Below are 22,289 nucleotides of genomic sequence, written 5' to 3' on the forward strand. Positions count from 1 at the left end.
TGCAGATGAAACATGAAAAAATGAACTGTGCGCCGAATACGTGAAATTTTGTTTTTTAAACACTTCGGTTCGAAGGTTGCGACATGAGAGATAACGTGACGAAACAGGGCGTCTGGGTAAAACGCGTCTGAGAGCTCCCGTGGCGCTCAGCACGGACCGCTTACGTCAGTGTACAGACGTGCTGTTCCCCAAGAGGGACGCTAGCGCAGAACAAGTTTGTCAGCTCACGTGGTCAAGAGCTATTAATCCTCTCAATGCTTCCTGATGCCGCGGCGTTGTGTAGCTCAAGGCGACGCCGTTTATCAGCAAGAAGACCATTTAACCGAAAGTCTATGTAAAAACGTACTACCATTACCTAAACGTCTTGCAGGCATCTTTCGAACAGAACTTAAACAGCAAAACGCACACAGCTTCCTCCAGATGCGCAGGGTGTGTGCGCGTGCAGTGCGTGTGTGTTTAGTCTCAGTCGACTACACTTGTTATGGTTCATGAGAGTCTAACGTCCCAAAGCGACTCCCGTTATGAGGGTCATTTAAGACAGTTGGGTTAGTTGGTGTGAATTCGTTATTGACTGCGACATTGCAACTAGCGTGGAAAGCACAAGGACAGCGACAAAAGGAACCGACGGGACAGCACGCTAGACTTCAACTGACGTTTATATATATATATATATATATATATATATATATATATATATATATATATATATATATATATATATATATATATATTTATTTATTTATATATAGCGGCGCCTTCGCAGTGCGTCAAATTTTTCAGCCTCTACAGAGGGTATAGAGTCTCCATTCCACTGAAACTTCCGAAAAGAATGTGCCGCTGTGGCTCAGTGGTTGTGGTGCTCGGCTGCTGACCCGAAAGACGCGGGTTCGATCCCGGCCGCGGCGGTCGAATTGCGACGGAGGCGAAATACTAGAGGCCCGTGTACTGTGCGATGTCAGTGCACGTTAAAGAACCCCAGGTGGTCGAAATTTCCGGAGCCCTTCACTACGGCGTCCCTCATAGCCTGAGTCGCTTTGGGATGTTAAACCCCAATAAACCAACTAAGCAAACCTTCCCGCTGGGGCACGGAATTCAATAAATAAAACCCCACCCCTGGGGGAGTTGCCTGCTCCGCCTGTATGTGTTGTGCGTGTGTGTGTACGCGCGGATCGTCCGCGGCGGCGTCGGCGCGAGATCGTCATGTCTACCGCAAGGCGGCGCGCGAAACACGCACATCAGCGCGCGACGGGATGACGAACGGCTCATCTGCTCCGGGAACGGCACGTGTCCGCCGAGGATGCAAGTGCGAGCGTGTGTGTAGTATTTGTGTGTATACATGGAGGGACCCCGCAGACTTTGCTGGGACTGGGAAGACGAGTGAGAGAGAAGGGTGTATACATGGAGGGACCCCGCAGACTTTGCTGGGACTGGGAAGACGAGTGAGAGAGAAGGCTTCGCGGACTATTGCAGAACAGACGTGGGCGACGCAGATGGCGACGCCTGTGAATATCATCGCTCTTCGCGGCACCAACGAAGGTCACGGATACGACACATATAGCCTTCTAAAACGATAATAAATAGATTTATTATCGTTTTCCTATTGAATAAAGTATGAAGCCATAGCCTGATACACGCTCCTTCTTACAATTTTATGACGTATGACAAAGGTATGATTTTGCAAAAATGAATGACATTTGTCATGACACCTGTACACGTGTATGACTTTATATGGCAAACCGTGTGAGGTTATTGCATCATACAGCTTTTTTCTCTAGGGGAAGACGGATTAATTCATTTTGCGCGACACATAGCACACAGCAGATAAAGGTATAGAGATGGGCTGTGTGGTGGTTGTCCTATGAAGTAATCCGCCTTTAATCACGAGCAAAGTAGCCTCAAAGTGGACGCAGCTAAAACAGCTGTCTGATGGCTACTGTAAGCGTGTCTGTAATTGGCTATGGGCTGTGACTTCTACAGGATTTATACTGACAGCTGACCGACGTGTTATAATGTTAACTATTGGCAGGCAGCTTCGGCATGTTTTCAACAAGCCTCATTCAGGCCGCTGTTAGATATAGGAAGATAATGCAGTTAAAGAAACTACTGGTTATGGCGCTCGGCTGCTGACCCGAAAGACGCGGGTTCCATCCGCGGCAGAATTTCGATGGAGGCGAAATTCTAGAGGCCCGTGTACTGTGCGATGTCAGTGCACGTTAAAGAACCCCAGGTGGTCGAAATTATCCAGAACACTCCACTACGGCGCCCCTCATAGCCTTAGTTAAAGAAACATGGCACAAAATATATCGCTCACAACAATCTGGGCTTGTCTATTCAATTTATAACGCGATTCTGTACACCTCGGATATAGGATAATAATTCGCAGCTGCATGTGACAATACAAGTATACCCTCCACTCGAACACCACAAGATCTAAGTGCGGCTGTCTGGGAAGGTAGCCACAGCAAGCAAGATAGAAAATGTGCAGATTGAAAAAGATGCTTGTTTTATGAGGTTTAACGTCTCAAAGCAACTCACGCTATTAGGGACGGCGTAGTGGAGGGCTCCGGAAATTCCGACCACCTGGGGTTCTTTAACGTGCACTGACGTCGCACAGTACACGGGCCTCTAGAATTTCGCCTCCATCGAAATTCGACCGCCGCGGTCGGAATCGAACCCGCGTCTTTCGGGTCAGCAGCCGAGCACCATAACCACTGAGCCACCGCGGCGGAAGATTGAAAAAGATATAGCGACAACAATTGTCCCAGCATCGGTGTCCCTGTAAACTTGGAAGCATTCTCTATAACGCGGCAGACGATATACCTGTATTGAAACGAAGATTTGCGCATTTATATCCACAAAAAAGAAGAACAAATGCCGCTTCATTGAGACAGCATAGAAGCAACGACGTTAGGACCAAACATCAAAGCTCTAAGTAGTCAGAACCCGGAAAACGACCATGCTGCACCAGCAAAGCAAATTTCTCAGAATACCTCATTATATGCCTTCATGTAGGACAATACTGGAAGCTTTATCCCGCGCATGTCGCACAGGTGGCTCTGCATGTGAGCATATTTTAGACAGAGACCAACTCATTTACCACATTGTCTCCTTACGGGTTGAACAAATATAAATTTTGGCGCTTCATCGATTACGTTAATTCCAGTCTTGCGAAACTTGCGGACTGAAAATTCGTATCGGGAACGCTCGACCAGCGCCAAATTTCTTAAATGTCATCTTGCACTGCTGTGAACGCACTAATAATCTTCACGGCAAACTAAACTGAAAGTAGCTCGAACTTTTCCGAGTAAATAAAGCCGACTGCTACGAAGTCAATGCAATGCGGAATAACTGTTGCAATATTTATAGACATGACAATTACACAGCAAGCCAATGTTGATAGTACCTAATCTGCAGCAAAAAAGAACACAATGGCGAAACGGGCGAGTTGGTGATACATACTCAAAGAAAATAGCGCAAAAAACGAGGACGGAAAAAAAGGAAACAACAGGACCAGCGCTATTTTCTTTAAGTATTAAGAACAAGTTGCCTTTGTCCTTCACAGGAGTGAATTAACTCGGTCTAATTCATATAGCAGAGATTCGTTACCCAATGTAACCAATAGCCATGAGGATAAAATTACACGACTTGTAGCATACCGTCTTGCATTCCATCAATCCGTCATGCAGTACAACTGTAAGAATGCATTCAGTCAAACGTTTGGTTGTCATTTCACGTCGAAAGAGACTTGGGGGTGATTTGGTTTGTTGAGTTCCAAGGCCGCGCCCAAGTAAATAAGTACGAGAAGTTCACGTGCTAATGAAATGGGTGCACTGAATCATTTAGTTTCATTTCCTTACGTTCTTCCTTCACGTCAAGTTTCTTTGTTCGCTGAAGTTCAATTGAATGGCGAATATAGTCAGCCCGATAGATAATTTACAAGCAGTATGGATTTCTTAAAGAACTTCACATTTTCTCTTTCTCTATCTTTCCTAATGCAGGTGTCCATTATTCTTCAGTCTCTGATACATGCGGCTTCCACGATCGGGCGTTCTTGCAGCAATGCGGCAAAGCATATGCATAAATCGCGACTGCACTGCCACCTGTCGCTGCAGCAGTATACTAAGCGATATTTAGCCCGAGTTTACAGTTACTAGGTGAGTAAACAGGTCAAGCTGTCAGCATAAAAAACGGCAATAACAATAAAGTAAAATGACCAGAATGATGGATAACTTACGCCAAAATGATGAGGTTACTGTGTTCATTTCATTCAGCGAAGCCAACCAGACATTCTTAATATATATGTATGTTTTAGTCTTTTTACACATACAGTCATGGTCGCACAGTCCATGCAAGCAAAAAAAGAGAGAAGCGATATATAACGTTGAAGGACAGATCAGCACGGGCGAAATGGACGCAGTCATTCAGAGAGAATAGTCTGCCGCAAAGTCACTGCATTAATGAAAAAAATTAGCATCCGTTGTTTCTAAGCGCGGCCCCTTTTTGATAACGTTATATGCTTTGGCAGAAAAGTGAAATAAAAAGTCCAACTAGCCCTATAAATCGCCCAACGCTGTAGTTTGAAGATCCCGAGCAAGGTGTAAATGGTGTGCTTACGCTTGGGTTAAAAGGCATCAACAATCTTCGCAATGAGCTCACCGCCTGTTATATGTAATATCTCTCGTTCGTTCGTTTATCATAGATGTCGTTTCCGTCGCATGATCAAGTTTCTGTCGCATAAGCCCCGCCAGTATATGAAGAGCCAACCGGGCTTATCGGTCGATTTAGTCAATCGCGACCGACCCCAAGACAAAAGACACGGGAGGGTAGATAGGGGACGCGACCTATGTAGCGCTTATTGCTGGATACATGGCGTGCCGGCTCCAGGAGGGTCTTTGGAGTTTATTATTTGACCCGTGCATTCACACAAGCCTTTACAATTCGCAGAAAATGTAGAAACATTCGATGTATGCGCAACATTAGGTGAAAACTGGCGTTTCGGAGGCGTTGTGCAGCAGCTTAAACTATACCGGGTGTTTTTTTTTAGAAGGTCCAAAATTTTTAAAAAAAGGTAAATTGCTTTAGATTTATTTTAGCACTGGGGCTATACTGGAGGCTACGGCGGGCGCCAGGAAAGAGGAAAACTGTTTTAATTAGTTCGCTGATTAACTAAATATGTTAATTAACTTTTCTAATTTTTGTTTTAGGGGATATGTTGTATTCGCAGAATTGAAGATCGTCCTCTAAACAGTCCAACCAAGAACAAACAATTTTAATTAAAAATTTTTCACGCACATTACGAGGCGCGAAAAAGTCACCCTGGTAGGCATCTTCACACCGTAACACAGCGGCGGGAGCGCCTCTGACGTAGTTCACTCCGCCCTGCGCTTTGCGTCAAGCGTCCTGGACTGGCGGCCTGCGCTATCGCTGCTTATCTCGCTTCGCTCCGCGGCCTCACGGAATGCTGCGCTGGAACAAAAACGCATTGACACAAAGTGCAGGGCGGAGCGAGCGCTCACAGACGCTGTGTTACAGTGTGAAGCTGCCTACCAGGCAGACTTTTTCTCGCTTCGTTATGCGCGCAAAAAATTTTTTCATGAAAATCTTTTTTCTTGGCTGGACTGTTTGGAAGACGGTCTCCAATTCTGCTAATACAACATATCCCCTAAAATAAAAATTATAAAAGTTAATTAACGTAATCAGTTAATCAGCGAACTAATTAAAGTAGTTTGCCTCTTACCTGGTGTCCGCCGTAGCCCTCAGTGTAGCCCCAGGGTTAAAATAAATCTAAAGGAATTTACCTTTCTTTAAAAATTTTGGACCTTCTAAAAAAAACACCCTGTATATCATAGTACAAATTTGCTTACGCTACGGCTGTGTCTTTTTGCGCACACTAGATAGTGCTCAAATTAGCAACCAGAACTGCAAACGAAATGAGCTTGTTTTTGTTTGAATATGTTAAACATGTCAGAGGCATTAACATTCTTGCTTGAGCTTATAATTTCGTCTTAGGTCAGCTTCCTTATTATTTAACAAGAAAAGCTATATAAACTCCTGCTATGTCGTCGCGGAGGAGCTCTGTGTGGCGGTCATGAATCTCGGCGTAGCTTACTGCATATTTTAAAAGGCAACTCTGGGGATTTTTGTCGTCAATCACGCCAGATTCCTTAGATTCCCCTTTTCTCCGCCACACAACAAACCGTTTTTCCTTCAAAACGGCGAAAGCAACCGCCAACCGAAACACATAACTCTGTCCGTAGCCAGAGAGGATGCTTCGCCTGACGCAGCGGTGACGTCACGAACATTAACAGAAAAACACTAGTACGCGCTTTGAATGTGAAGTAGCTATTGAAAACCATGAGCCCTGAGAAAGTCTAAGGCAAGCCTGAAAGCTTCGTTACTGAAGTAGGGAGAGGGTATCGAAGTGCGGGGACGGGAATGTTGGCGACGTCGAAAATGCAGTGTTGCCCGTAGAAATAATCTAAACATGGCGGAAGTAATCCGGAACGAAAGCAAAGCCTACCGCATAAGTTTAATTAGAATATGGTAATCTCTAAAGAAACCCTGGAGCCGCCCTTTAATACCTCTAAGCTGTGCCCAACCATTGAGCGAAAGTAACCCGAATAGACGTTTAAAACTGAGCGAATGCGCTCGACTGAGGAGTATAATATCTGGAGTTTTGTCATGCGTGCAGCCTTTTTCATGTGAATTATCCTGTAAACATCGACTCGCGTTCACAAGAGGCACGATCAGAAGACTCGTTCGGAAAACGAAACACGAGGGGAATTACGACCAAAACTAAAATCATACGTCGCAAGACGCACATGCAGCTTTGCTCAAATGATGATGATGATGATGATCATCATCATCATCATCATCAGCAGCAGCAGCAGCAGCAGTGATGCTAAAATCCTTGCAAAAACTACTTTGATTCCGACCATGGAAGGTGCAACTTCGCAACTACACCCAATTTCGTTTTTTTTTTGTTGCTAAATTTATCGCAACTTTTGAGCACAGAGGAAAAGATATGCCTTATGAACTAAAATCGCGTTACACATTTCGCTCTCCTCCTTCCTTAGTAATGTACCGTAGTTTCGAGAGCCAACACGCGTCTGGGAGCTGGACAACGACCGTACAAAAGGCGAAACTTACGCTCAATACCGGCTCAACGAGAAACTAAATTTCCATTCAAACCATGTCACCTGTGTATCAAAGCACGTTATTTAAAGGGCGGGCCATGTGTCGCAAGCTCGCCTGCAGCGAATGGACATTGTATGCCTCAGATGCCAAAGCAGCTCTGCCATCCGCCACAAAAAAGCTGTGCTCATATTCATTCCATAATTCGTATGTGCATTGATGTATCTTCCAAAAGCTTTGCAACGTCATCGAATATCTCCTGCAAATAGTGCTGCGTATTCTGTTATATATATATTGCTGCAGTTCCGCAGACTGAAGTATACACGCAAGTAGACAGTCATAAGGAGATAACAGCTACAGTTGAACCTGGTTACAACGAATTCGTTGAAGGGGCGCAGCGATTATCTCGTTATAGCCATAGTTTCGTTATAAGCCGGGGCTGACCGAGCTTCCAAAGAGAATCATCATTTCTTCGTTATATCCATTTTTAGCTAAAAACCGTTTTGGTTATAACGAGGTTAGACCTAGATAACGGAAAGAAAAGTTGCATACATAAGTGCTTGACTTTTCCTCTCTTATTTTCTCCTCGTAGTCATTCCAAATCTGCACTGATTTCATCTGCATAACTTTGTGCCAGCTATAGTTCTCAGGAATAAGTTGCGAGTGATTGTGATCTACCGTTTCGGGATGTGACAAAATTATATCTCCAATTACTAACGTGCGTTATTCATATATCCTGTGCTAATGGTGCTATTTTCCCAGCTCAACCTATATCCAATCGCTGCCCCCAAGCACTCAATGGCGTCTTATACCTGTGCTACACGGGTACTTTCGAATGACATCTGTGTCGAATGGCATTCGAGACTTGGAATGGCATTCGAACTCGACGGACTCCCGCGGTGCTACACGGCACTTTCCAAACGCATTCGAAATTCTCGGCTCGTTTTCAGTGTACAACGACGACGACGGTCACACTAGTCCGACAACGGCACTATCACAGTGAACAGCATCATGCGATTATAGTGAACTATCCAGTTCACTTTAATATTGTAATGGGACAAGTTTTTTGGCTAAACGACACCGACGAATCCGATCGGCGGACGGTCAGCCTTCATATGCACTCGGGAGTTCGGCGACTGAGCGAAAACACGCTGATGAGGGGACAGTGCGAATACATGCGCGCTTATACACTATCCGTATTGGAAACAAGCGAAACGAACGGCTATATTTCACATGTGCACACTTGGACTCAATAGCGATAACCACTTGCCAAATTAATTTCAGTCGACGACGACTCCGTTCCCTTCAGCGACGACTAGGCCTAGCGAGTCCGCAGGGTTGGATCGGTGATAGCGGTGGTTGTGAAGAACGAATTCACAAGTTTTAGCGAATGCAAATGGTCAACGAGTGTAGTTTTGACAACAGTGACATGAAATCAACTATTGCTTACATCGCAGGACGCGCATACGATGAACGGGAAGCGGCGGTGTGACACGAGCTGCCGAGCAGTGCTTTACGGCCAGCAGCAGTCGTCGCCGTCGCTAGCTTGTAACTAACAAGTTAGGCCATTTCAGTTACCGCGAACGGTCCTCAAACATACTTCTGGATAAAGTAGTTTAAAATAAAGTACTGGGCATGTCGGAGGAAGCCGGGAAAATTAGCGAGAAGCGCCGATCATCCGATGTCAACAACCTGGCTGTCAAGAGTTTCCCAGGCGAGCGATCGCGTCGGCGCTTCCCACAGATTATCGCACTGCGTAAACAAGCACGGGTACAACCGGTACAGAAGAGAAGAGATTATTTAATAGAACTAAAGCGCATATTTCGTTTTGTGTCTTGCAAACGAGCACAAGCTGTTCATACGAAGCGATGTAAACCAATGTAAACAGCAGTATGACTGCAGTCGTCCTCATCGGCGCACTCCTGGGGAAATTTCATGCACACGCGGTAAATGTTCATTGGTGTACTATTATCTGCAAGCACTCACCTAGACGGAACACGAACTATTTGCTAAACAAACAGCAGAAAAAAGCGAGTAGCGGGTATCGAAATGAACAGCCGCAGAGCCGAAAGCAGTCGCGCGGCGGTGGGCGGGGCGAAGAGACGGCGGCGGCGACGGCTATTGGTTGGTTCGGGCTGTGTTCGCGTTTCGAAGGCATTCCAAAATCTGGAATGTCTCCGCGGAGCTCCTTCGACTGGAAAGTCATTCCAACCGAATGCCGTTCAAAAACGTCGTGTAGCAGCGCACGTTTGGCATTCGAGTCGAATGACGTTCGGTTGGAAGGCATTCGAAACGCCCGTGTAGCAGGGGTATTAATCGCTTACACTAATTGATTTTCTGGTGCACTCAAAAGAACGCCCTGACCACCTCTGATCGCGTTGCAGGTGGGTACGGGAGTGGTAGTTGTCGCGGCGGCTGCGGCACAGCTATAACTGTCACTGACACCGGTAGAAAGTGAAAAGTACGCGTTTCCACCTCGCAAACTCGTTTCCTTTACTATTTTTTCGCAAAACAGCATGCAATCTAACGCCGCACTCGCGTATACGAGCTCACAGTTTCTGACACGGGAAGCTTTTTCGGCTTTATATACCGCGCACTAAGCGTCACCAAGGCCGATAGTTGCCGCAGGAAGGGGCTACACCAAACACCAACAGCGGAACGCCGTATAACCTCCAACGCCGCTGCCGCGAACTCCGCTAAGATCGCGCAAGGCGCGTCTCCGCAAGCCGCCGTCGCGGAATCAGATAAGAGCTCACAGCTTCCGCCCTTGCAGCTTCCAAGGGACACAATCTTTCTCTTGCCCGCGTTACGGGGTACTCCGCTATGGCTACCACCGCAAGCGACCACAGCGCCGCACATCGAGAAGGCTACGCCGTAGAGCCCAGAACTGCACGAGGAGTGCGAGTGTCGCGTCGGGTGCGTCTCCTTGGAGTTGTCGTATATTTATACTAGCTCCGGGCATGCATATTCGATACGGTTCCTCCGCTGGTGCTGCTTTCTTGCAGTATTGCGTACCCCGGTCACGCTTTCCTATCGAAATGACGTGGAAAACGGGTTCATTCTCTCGCGCCTCACATACTAGCGAGCGAGGCGCGAGATAAAGCGCGGAGAATTCGCGCGGCGCGGAAAAAAAAGACTTATAGGTAACGGGTTCATTATCGGAGGCCTTTCCACCCTTGTTCTCTCGTAGAGTTCTTCCATACACCTCTCGGAATGGAGGCGGCTTCAAGATCAGGTGTCAAGAGCGGCTTACGCTTATATATATCAGAGATATCACCGCGTGTTTGATGTAGCTAGTGCAATCTGTGTGCATTGTGACTGTGTACGTAATCTCCGAGCTCGATATTAAGACGAAAGCCTTTAATGGCTCATACTTTCGTCCGTTAACAAAGCGTGTCACACGCGTGTCACAATCGGGAACTAAAAAAGAGAAGAAAACCAATGGCTGCTTTAGATAGAGGAGGAAAAAGTTAACCTAGGAGCCAAGCTTAATGACTGTAGGTTAATGAGTTAATTAATTATAGGCAAAAATGTCGAAATTGCGTCGAAATAGCGCGGGCGTCGATATAGCCACGGGAACGTTGTGACGTCACTTCCACCGGAAATCGTCACGGCATAGTGAAAATTGTCACAGAGTGGTCGAAAAAATGTCCGATTTGTGTCAGATTAGACGGAGAAATGTGTAATTAAGCGTAATTAACACTTACGATCGCCGAAACATGTACAATTTGGGTATCGATATAGCCACGGGAACGGTGAGACGTGACATCCACCGGAAGTCGTTACGGCGTAGTGTCCTCGGCTTTCGCCTCTCAACACTTTGTTGCCAAAGTGTCCTCACAATTTTTGTCTTTTTGGGTTCTTTTACATGCACGATGAGAACACTCTTGTACAGAGAACTGACTCGTGTGTTTTTTCGCAGACACCTCGCGGACCGAAGAAGTGGACACTGAGTATAGCAAGAGCTGTATGCATACCAGGTTGTCATCCTCCGCACCCTAAGGGAGCACCCTCCCCCAATATCACCTGAACACAAACGAACCATCCTTGAGCTATAGCGCCTGCTCATCAGCCTACGTAGTCGTTTTATGGTCTGCGAATCAAGCTGGACAACAATTTCAATCACGAACAGGCCATAAGTACCAAGATATCATTCTCACAAGATGCAACATACACCCGAGATTATTTGCATGAGTCATCGCGTTTTGTTCAGACGTTTGAAAGGCGAAAGAATCAGGTCGTTCTCAGCTTGTACAACAGCTGACATGAACAAATGAAAGTCAGATTTAGCACCTCACAGAAACAGCCCGAAAAGAAAAAAAAAACGGACGACAAAATACGTTTATGGCAAGCCTGAGAAAACGGAAGCGTACATCAGAATTTTAACTGAACACATAGAGTATCCGTACAGATGCAGAATGGTCTCGCGATATCATACCCATCATCGAAAAAGATCGGGAAAAAATGGTTTTGTACAAAAAGGCGCAGTAATATGCGGACCACCGCTATACCGACAGAACTGCCAGGGTTGTGGATCGCAGGAACATGAACGCTTGACTGCAGTAAGGCCGTGCGGGATACCGATAGACATGCTTTATGCATCGAGTATACAGATGACAATCGACGACACTGATAGAAGTAGATACCGTCATCTGGTCGTGACGATGCCCGGAAACCACCTTAAAATTGACTTTCCCAAGGACTTTCGCCGATATTATATTTGTTCCTTACGTAGGTAAATTGAGAAGAGTTCCTATTGAGTCTGAACGCAGCATAAATATCACGCTCCCTTTGTACGAAAGTGCGGGCACAAAAGCGTTGGTAAGATGATTCAGTTGAAAGTTAGCGCATGTGTTGTCGTCTTCGTTGTGTCCTCGTCTCGAGCGCTACAGTTTTTCATCATGAGCAAACAACTCGCCCAAACATCCACCCTGATCAACGTTGGTAAGAGCTCCAGTGGTTTCCCAAAATTGGACCACGGCACAATATCGCGCGGAACCATTCACGAGTGTGCTGACCACCGCCAAAGTGTATCAAAAGCGCCCCTATTCCCGTAACTTAGAAGATAAAACGAGCAAATCGACACGAAGAGGGAGTTCAGATCACCGAGACCAGCATATCTCCCGCAAATCACACGCTTGCCTGAATGGCGAATACCATCCGTATCAAAAACCACGATAATCGCGTCGTAAGCTTGGGAGCACCGTTCTTGGGAGCAACGAATCAATGCTCTAGGCTATCCTTCTAAGCATTGTTTGCGCAACCGGGCATGAACGATAGAAAATAAAAAAAAAACAAAAACAAAGGCATGTCTTCTTCCAGGCGCCTACGGGTACACGCAACAAACACGCCATACCCTGTACACAGTTCACTACGCACACGAGGGGGTCATTGAGGGGGAACAAGCCGAAATTTCGCCGAACCGGAACCGAAACCAAGAAACCAGAGCCGCCCAGAGGGGAAAGCGATATATCCGCGCGGTCCGCAAGTATATCGCGCGACTGCCCACCGCCGTCTAAACCGCGGTCGGCATCTCATATCCGTTCACGCCCGGTCGGTTCCGACACCGCCGCTTCTACACACACACAACAGACACACACACGCACACACGCATAGTCGCGGCGTGCTTTTCGCGCGCCCCCTTCTTTCTCGAAGGCGCTGCTACGAAGAAGGCCGTGCCGCCGCCGGAGCGATGCCTATCGTGCGGGCTCTCGCGGTGCAGTACGGTTCGTTCGTCTACGCGACAACGGCCGCTGGAACCACGACGCCGGAGCGCGAGGAAAGAAAGTGGGGCCCAACGTCGACCCTCCCCGTCCTCTCGTGTTGCGGCGGCGGCGGTGCTCTGCGGAAGCTTATCACCGAGGTCGTCGCCGTGGCTACGTGCGCGCCATGCCCGATGCCGCCGCCGCCGCTTCGCGCTCCGTCGTCGGCGCGGACGGGGGATGCATGCGGTTGCTGCTCGCGCCCGCGACGCGACGCCGCCGGAGCGGAACGCTCCTTGTCGTTTTATGTTCATTTAGTTTCTCCGCGACGACTTGGATGGTTTTTATGCAGCTGGACGATGTGCTTGTTTGTGAGTGTGCAGAGTGAACGTGGGGTATACCCATGTAGTGCGAGACGAAGATGTGACGATCTCCCCCCGGGAGGTTCGGTGTTGCCCGGAACTGCGTTGTGAGCGCGGGAGGTGGCGTTAAACACGTCCGGTACGGTCATTCGCTGTTCGGGATGCTTTACGGAGGCACGGGAGCGGGGAGGTGTGGCGATGGTCGTCGCTTGACCTGAAGCCTGTGACGCGTTAACGAGTGGTGGTTAATAAGCAAAGGGACGCCTGATGCAGCTGTACCAGGAATCTGGCACGTCAAACGGGGGCTTTAAGATGCTTCAAGAACGAATGCGGTTCAGTAATGGATGCGGTTTACTTTTAAATGTGGTGCGGCCGTTCGCTAATGGCTACAGTTCACAAATGGGTGAGGTTCATAAACGGGTGCGGATGATAAACGGGTGCGATTTATGAACGGGTGCGGTTCATAAGCGGGTGCGATTCCTAAACGAATGCGGTTCATCAACGGAAGCGTTTCACAAACGGGTGCAGTTCATCAACGGGTGCAGTTCATCAACGGGTGCACGCAGTGCATCAACGGGTGCAGTTCATTAACGAATGCGGTTCATCAACGGGTGCGGATCAGCGGAAGCGTTTCACAAACGGGTGCAGTTCATCAACGGGTGCAGTTCATCAACGGGTGCAGTTCATCAACGGGTGCAGTTCATTAACGGGTGCAGTTCATTAACGGGTGCAGTTCATTAACGGGTGCAGTTCATTAACGGGTGCAGTTCATTAACGGGTGCAGCTCATCAACGGGTGCGGCTCATAAAAGGATGCAATGCATGCGCTCTACTGACGAAGGGCTGTACTGATTATAAACATATATAGTCCGCCTTTAGATGCGGTTCATCAGCGAATGGGCTAATAAGAACTACGGCTGTCCTTAATGGTATTTTAAACGCGCTGAACGAAAACGAACCATGCACCGACTTTAATGAACCACAAGCTGAACACTAAAGAAATGTATGAGCGTCAAGTAAAATTACCAAAATTTTCAGCCGAAAATCGACTAATTGTGCTTAGTGTAAGCGAATTCGTGTGTACGAAAAACCGCCCATTGACGAGACTAAAGATTTTAACAACGCAAGCGGTTCAGTTTCTTTGAGAGCCGATGTGTTGGCTTTAATTTAGTTCTCGTCGCTAGGTGCATTATTTGTCTTCCCCCCGAAAAAAAGCAAAAATCATTTTTGGTAACCGCAGCTCATTTACAGAGTTACAGACGAGCAAAGGAAACCTGGTCGAAGTGTTACAGGCAATGCCGTCTGAATTTCACAATAGGTACAGCGCGGAGGCGTATTCCACTATAAGTGCACACATTAAAGAAATTTAATAGTATGCGCCAACGATTGGACGCAGTAAGCAATTTATACAGCGTTGACCTTGCTCAAGCCTTGGGTGTAATAGGCGCTGAATTTAGCGTATAGTAACACCTTACCCTTCTTCCATCTTTACTCCCGTATTCCCGCCCCTACGCAGAGTAGCATGTCAACGAATATTCACGCCGGCTAAAATCTCTGTTCTTCATTAAAGAACTCTCTCTCTCTCTCTGCCTCTTAACACATTACAACTAAGTCAGCAGCTTGTTTTAACGCAACAGCGTTAAGGGTCACCCGGCGTAGCCTTGCTGCGGCCCCTCCGGTTTTTTAAACAGTGACGCAATTAATTATTCGTCGGTTTACCACCAATGGAACATTCGTGCTTCGCGCTTCGAACATAAGCGGCCGGACACTAAAAGGTTTGGTTTATGGGGTTTAACGTCCCAAAGCGACTCAGGCTATGAGGGACGCCGTAGTGGAGGGCTCCGGAAATTTCGACCACCTGGGGTTCTTTAACGTGCACTGACATCGCAAAGTACACACTAAAATGACTCCCTTATAAACCTGAAGACACGTTCTTAAACAACACTCCTCCGAAATAACATGTGATCTCTGCACACGTTTTATATACAGCTACGTCTCAACAAAAGCGTTCATATGGCGGAGTCCACGTTGTAACGAGCGCATAATCCAGGACACAGTTGGGGTCTTGGCCGCCTCGTACAGAGCAACGACGTATCCACGGGTTAACGCAGCAGCAGCCGTATACACTCCATCGAGGTCGTGGTCAAGGGGTGCCTTCGCGGCCATTGGCAGCTCTGCATCTGCACACACACTCACACACCGGGGCCCGTCCCCCCGAGGAACCGGTTCGACCGCGGCTGGCCCGTACCGACCCTCAAGAGTGCATGTGTATATACACACTCGTAGACGCAGCGAAGAACTCGCACGCCAGTCGCATGCGTTGGAGGGGGCGACGAGGTTCGGCTACAGCAACTCAGAAGAGGTGGCAGGCCCTCTATATATGGAGGGCGTGGCACGCACCCACGGCCAGACAATGCACGCCGGCCAAGGCCCTTCCAGGAACGGCCGCGTCATACGCGTCTGTGTCTGTACAGATGAGGTCTGGGCTGTCAACGGATGACAAGGCGTGCAACAAATGCAGGTTGCGCAAAGGAGTGTCGAGCCACTCTCTTTGGGATTGCCACCGCAATATATAGGACAGTATACGTGCAAGACCGCGAGGGGTAGCTTCTACGGCGCCTGTTGCCGAGGGACGAATAGGCGGAGAGGAAGACAAAGAAAAGGATGGCAAGTCAATCGAAACGTATGCGATTCTCGGTTCTTCTACGCCACGCACCACTATTCCACAGCTTGACTTATTCGTTTTGGTGGTGTTTGATATTTAATTGTATCCTCGTTGTTGCAGAACCGCCTAGCCGACAAGCCTAAGTAGCTTCTTTTTTGGTCTCGTCTTTGGAGCTAACTGTCCTGTCTTTAGTGCGTCAAATCAATACAGCGAGTCCAGCTCATGTACACGGTTCTATCTGATAAATATGTCTCGCTCAGTGGCATGCATCGGCCGAGCGATGGTGAGACAAAGAGAAGGGACATATCCATGTCCCTTCGTCACGCCTCACTGTCTTCGACGGTCCTCAAAGTGAAAAGCAGGGCTGCATCGATTATAAGCTGAGGTTCTATTTAATAACCCGGAAGAAAAAACGCTCTCGTGATGCATCATCTATAGCAAAATCGATCATGAGACACGTTGGCTGTCACACGCACACGGTCTTTCCCATTCGATTATTCAACGAAGAATTATGAGTGCACAGACACGACTCCCAGCAGATGTTGGAGAGAAAGACAGTAGCTAGACCTTGCTGGATATTAATTCTTATGTAGTTCCCCCAAAAATGACGATCCGCGAGAAGACCTCTATGATGGTTTCCTGGTTAAATTCATTGTGACCACTTTTCCCGTTATGAACTGTTTCTGTATACAGTCAGCGCTGGTAGAGTCTGTACAGATATAAAGAATAACACTGCTCGCACTCGCAAGACCCGGGCAGAGCTGCACCATTGTGTTTTGCCCCAGCCGTGAAATTACTCCAGAATGGAACGACACTACACTGACTCAATCGTCATGCCAAAGCGAAGACACACATACCGATGGTACATCGTGAGCGTCCTATCTAGTATATCGAGCCGTTGAGGATAGAAAGGACGTTAAAAAGACCAGCCTCGGGCCTAAGTTGCACATTTCTCGACAAGCGTCCACCATGCACATATGCTGGGAGTTATTCAGGAAAGCCTGAGAAAAGGACTGGACTGATCTGCCCCCCAAAATCGTGGACCACTCAGAATCGCCATTGAACAGATCATCATTCGCTGAAGCCGCCTTCCCACCATGTAAAGGCGCTGTCCAGGGGAATCCTAAGTATATATAATTAAGCTGTTTATCCGGATAGATACATCGCCGCCATATATTGCCTTTCACCGGTCGGCCCCGCCTGAAACACCACTCACGTTGATCCTATACTGATGCATCTTACCGCTATGCTCCTATTTTGTAAGCCTGTGCTTGACAAATCCAACAGCCTTAGGCTACGGATGCGAAGTTTACATCTCCCTACTCCGCAGCATGAACGAAGACAGCTGCGATCCATGTGTTGTGTCCTGGCATAGCTAGACCAGACCAAGGACACGTCGATAGCATCCTGTCTCCTGCATGGTTATGAAACTCTCCAGGACTGAAGGACCATTCCAGTGACTCAAGACTCGGAATTCTAACAATGGTGCACAACAACCAACACGTAAGCCCTTCAGGACACTGACTCAGGTTTGATGACCAGGGAGGTATAAGGCCTATACAAATACATCGATCGCCACCGTCCCTCCAGTTAATCTCAGTCATCCACGATGCAAAGAAGACCAGATCAGCCTTAGCATCTCGCGCGCACAGCCAACGCGCATCGCCCGGCATCGGAAACTCAGGAAGACGTCAGGTTTTGCGCGGTGCGGAATAAAATGAGGCGAGGGAAAGAGTGAAACCGACGACCACGGAGAAGAAGAAAGTAGACCGCGGAGCCCGGGGAGCACGACGCACGCTCTGTGCAAATGCGGTTGCAAAACGGGCGATCCCGGGAACGCGGCCAAGGCGGAAGAACTGTGCGGCCGTGTCTCGTATACGCGGTGTGCGTAGTCGCTGCAGCCAGCGGAGGGAGGGAATAAAAAAAAATAAGAGATGGCGCGCGGTGCGACAGACACTGCAGGCAGGCGTTCAGAGCACGTGCCTTGGCGCAGGGTAGCCAAACGGGGAAGCGGTCGCAAGATCGAACGCGGAAAAGAATGAAAACATGTACAAAAAAAGCTGCGCCGTTTCTTCGTATTTCTTTCTACCGGAGCCGTGGAGGCGCACTATATGATTATCAGGGTGTTGTTTAGGACGGTTGTGTCCGTGAATAAACTTTGAACTTGGCAGCTCGTAATGGCTATGAACAGACGGCTGAGCCGGTTATATATTATATATTCACTGGCAGTGTCCGAAGCACTACACCGCAGGCTATTTTAATGTCATTCTGTTTTCGCGATCGAGCGAGTGAAATGAAGGCCTGTACGTCGAACAAAGAAATCATTGGGAAGGGGCACAACATCTGCGAAAACCAGTGCACACAGTGATAGAAGCGTACAAGTCGCATCTCGTAGAAGCTTGAAGGCCGACCGTGAGGAGTCAGAGAGAACTTCCACCCCCCACCCTCTCCTCGTCTTGATTTACTGGCGATTCGAACGCACACCTCTCTCAAGCTGCTATGCGTTCGGTTCTTCTTGAGAAAATATTGCCCCACCGCCGGTACCAGCGTCCCCGAAAGCTATACAGGAGGCGAAAGGGGGGCCTCTGCCCTTGACAGGGAATGCACCCGACGCCGTGTTCCACAACAAGGCTTCCAGCTAGCTCGCTCGCAGGAGGGGGGGAACGGGCGGCCTCACGCCAGCTCAGCTTTCGCGAGCACGCCCACGGCTGATAAGCAGCGGCAGCAGCAAGCAAGCGAGCCACCCCGTCGACTCGACGTAGATTGACAGCACCCGTCCGTTACGCCGCTCCGGCCCAGGCAAAAACCACAGCGCCCAGCGGCAGTAACAGAAAAAAAAAAAACGCCGAGAAGGACGCCCCCTTCCCCGAAACTCTTGGGTCACGTCAGGGCCAGAAACCGGAAAGCAGCAAGCAGCACCCACGGCTTGACTGGGCCCTGTCGGCAACCAATTTGTTGTCCGCGCCGCGCCAGGGGAAAGGCTCGAGCGGGTCGGCTGCGGCCCGCGTACCGCGCCAACCCATTCCGGCGGGGACCCGAGCCCGCGGTGCCGACCAACGGGAGCCATTGGTGGGCGGGGCACCGCACGCCCCGCCCTTGTTTGCTTCCTCGCGCGCCCCGCGGCGATGAAGTGGGGGGGTGCAATCGCCCTGTCCGAAGAACCCCCCACCACCACCACGGATGAGAGGAGGTTGGAAACCCTTATTTCTCCTCTACACAACACACCCAAACCTCCTCACACCCTCCGCCGAAACGCGGAGACGTCGAAAAAAACAGCAGGTTCCCGAAGCCGGAGGCCCTCCTCGATCGAAGAAAAAACTGCGTCCGGCGGACTCGCGAAAGCCTCCTCCCGAGCCGTACGACGATGACGTTATACTAGGCCCTGGCGAAACCGACCGAACTGTGGCCAGCCTCCATCAAACCTGGAGTACGTCGCCCGAATGCGAGCGGCCTGCCGGGGTCGTGCGACGCGTCGAAAGAACGGAGTCGTATCCAAGGCACCACCGACACGAGTGAGTATCCGCCAATGCACAGCGCAAGGGAAGAAAAACTGCGTAGCATCGACTCACTTGGGCAGCCCGACGAGCTGTACCAGACTTCCTCGATCATCTGCGAATCCCAGTCGTCGCGGTACTTCTCCAGCCGTATCGGCGGGTGCGCTGTTTTTGAAGAAAAGAAAAGAGAACAGGCGGGGACCCGGGCCCGGAGCGCGCCCGCCGCAGAGGGCGAGCGAGCGAAGGCGGCGGAGCCCGCAGCACACAATTAGGCATCCGTCAAAGCCGTCCGTAATCGGCTTTGGGGGGCGCTCAGCCCCCCCTCTCTCCCCCTAGGCTCTCTTCGATAGAGAGCTTGCGCGCGCTCGCGCCGCTAATCCAGCTTACCGGGGTAGCCCGGGTGCAGCAGATCGACGCCCGGCGAAGTGTGCAGTCCGATGCCGTTCATGGAGTAGGCCGCCGCCGCCGCGGGACCCTTGAGATGGTGGTAGGCCGCCGCGGCCATGGCGCCGCCGGTCGGCTGGCAGCCGCCGAAAGGCCCCGGTCCCGCCGCCGCCGGTTGAAACGCCAGCTTGCTCGGTCGCAGGCAGCCTGCGCAACGCCGCCGAACCGCACACTGGAAGCGGCTGCGGAACGCAGGCCGCGCGACGCCCCGCCCAGAGAAGGGCGGGCCGCTGCCCTCCCGCAAAGGTCGGCAACGCCCACCGCGCAGCCACGCCATCGCAACGGTTCCCGGTGGGCCCCGCCTTCTCTCTGACGCCGACACCGCCTTTCCTTTTTTGGTTTTGAATAACTTCAAAGGGCGCTGGCGTTGAGGGGGCGGGGCGTTGCGCGAGCAAAGTTCCGCCCCGTTCTCTTTCCTCGAGGACGCGCTACTCTTTCCCGCGCATTGTGTGGAGCGCTCTCGCGCCTCGGAAAGCGCGCGGAGGTGCGCGCGCGCGCGCTCTCCGGGCCTCTCCGTTCCGCCGCCGCCGCGCGCTCCGCAGCCGCTCGCCGCGGCCGGAAAAAAGGCGCTTGTTTGGGGATCAATGGAAACGGGCACGAGAAGAGGATCAGACGGGAATTATCTCCTTAAAGGGAATTTGATCCCCTTTTTTTGGTTGCGGCGAAAGGATAATAAGGCGCTCAATTGGATTACAACGCCATGGCCGCCAAAAGCTAATCAGGTGGCGGGATGAGCGACGCGCGTAGCGGCGGAAGGAGGATAGAGGAAGGAAAAAAAAAGGTGACCGCGGCGACGAAAGCGCGTACGGAAAGGAAGAAAAGAGAAACGGAAGGCGACGCCTTTTCGTCACACTGGCACGCGAATGCGGGGTACGGGAGCGTGCGTGTTCGAAAGCATTTCACTGATCGCTGTGTAAAAGCGCGCCACAAAGGAGTTGAGTTTGTTATTCTTTGCGATAAGCCAGCGATAAGAAAAGCTTCCTGGGGGTTCAGTTCAGCGTATGGATGAGTATTCCCTCGTGGTGTGCAACTCTGTGTAATGCACGGCAAACGTGGTGGATTTTGTGGGTTTTGCATTCGGTTTTTGAGTGGTCATACAATAGAATCGAGCAATTAAGAGACAAAACGAAGTTCTATGAAGGAATTCTTTACGGAATTGAATTTTCCGACGATTTGCGGTATGTATGCAGCGCTAATAAATTGCATCTCTTCGAGCGTCCCAGAGAAATGCCGCTGAGTCGTTGAAAAGAACGTGTATTTATCTTGGCCGTCATTTAAACAAGACGTTTATAATTAACACAATTTCTGAGATATCTAATTTATAGATGAAACTGCGTGGTAGATATAAGCACTTATTTTGAATCCTCCTGAACTCTGTGGTTACTGGTGATGCCAGATGGTTCTGATTAATGTACCGCTTTTTCGTGTGTGGGCGTGGTTGCGATTGTTTCATTTTGTGAGGCAGGGTGTTAAGTGTAGGCATTAAGTTCAGGTTTAATTTTTTTTTCAGGCTCCCAAACAGGACATGTTTACTGAGATGTGAAACGAAATGTAGCGTTAGTACAGAAGGTGGTGCAGAAGTTTCACTTCACCAAAGCGACTGCTCCGGTGAAGCGGTGGTCCCGGGTTCGAACCCCGGACCAGAACGAATTTTTCTTTAACTACGGAGTTTCTGAGAAAGCTGCATAGCTTTCCTTTGTAGCCGTTTGGGTGCGCTTGAGTGGATGTCAATGAGTAATTACTCACTTATTACAAATCTACTCCATCTTGGGGGATTCCCCTAAACATTTGACCAACATAATTCCCACTTCGAGTTATTGATCAATTCGCTCTCGCCCTACCATATGCTTGCCGTCCCGGTTAGCTTAGTTGGTAGAGTGACTGCTCCGGTGAAGCGGTGGTCCCGGGTTCGAACACCATACCAGGATGAATTCTTATTCAACTGCGAAGTTTCTGAGAAAGCTTCATAGCTTTCCTTTTAGCCGTATTTACTCCCTTATTGCTTTGAGCTATATATTCCGGTAGTGCCGTTTATTAACACGCATAGCTGTTGCGACGAAACTTTGGTTTTATCAGTGTAACCTCAAACCGAATGGCGCTCTATAGCCTCCTGAAAGTGCGCTTTGCGGAACATATGTCATATGTGGTGAAACCAACCTCTCATTCTTGCACTGCTTGGAGTTCCCGCTTATAGAGTATTATTAACACATCTGACTGTAGTCGGATACAACTCAAGAAAGAAACGGCTTTGCCCTTCAAAGGACCCCCCCCCCCTTCCCTTCCAGCCAGTGGCGTCGGCCGATTCTCATCAGCCTGCCAGCATGATAATGCAAGGAGTGGAAGATGAAAAGGTCCCTTCCCTTCCTAGTCAGAGATATATTCTCCCCTCTCCCCACAGTCACCGTGCTCCTAGCAATGTCAATCTATCAGGTCCATGATAATCGGCTATTACGAACTGCGTCTATTAAGAACAGGATTGCGTTTTGTCG

At 49.4% G+C, this 22,289-nt stretch overlaps 1 protein-coding gene across 1 annotated transcript in view; it reads right to left on the minus strand.

Moving 5' to 3' along the window:
- Positions 1-19,985, minus strand: part of LOC149330259 (homeobox protein OTX2-like) — an 85,655-nt gene extending 65,670 nt beyond the window's left edge. The window contains exons 1-2 of the mRNA XM_089560858.1: positions 19,744-19,985; positions 19,432-19,521 (exon numbers count right to left, since the gene is read on the minus strand). Of these exons, the coding sequence (XP_089416984.1) occupies positions 19,432-19,521; positions 19,744-19,861 (208 nt within the window). The 5' untranslated portion in view covers positions 19,862-19,985. The remainder of the gene's footprint in view (positions 1-19,431; positions 19,522-19,743) is intronic.
- Between the last annotated feature and the right edge of the window lie 2,304 nt (positions 19,986-22,289).

This window comes from Amblyomma mixtum, chromosome 9 (assembly GCF_055824585.1).
Source record: "Amblyomma mixtum isolate Tamu chromosome 9, ASM5582458v1, whole genome shotgun sequence".
Lineage (NCBI taxonomy): Eukaryota > Metazoa > Arthropoda > Arachnida > Ixodida > Ixodidae > Amblyomma > Amblyomma mixtum.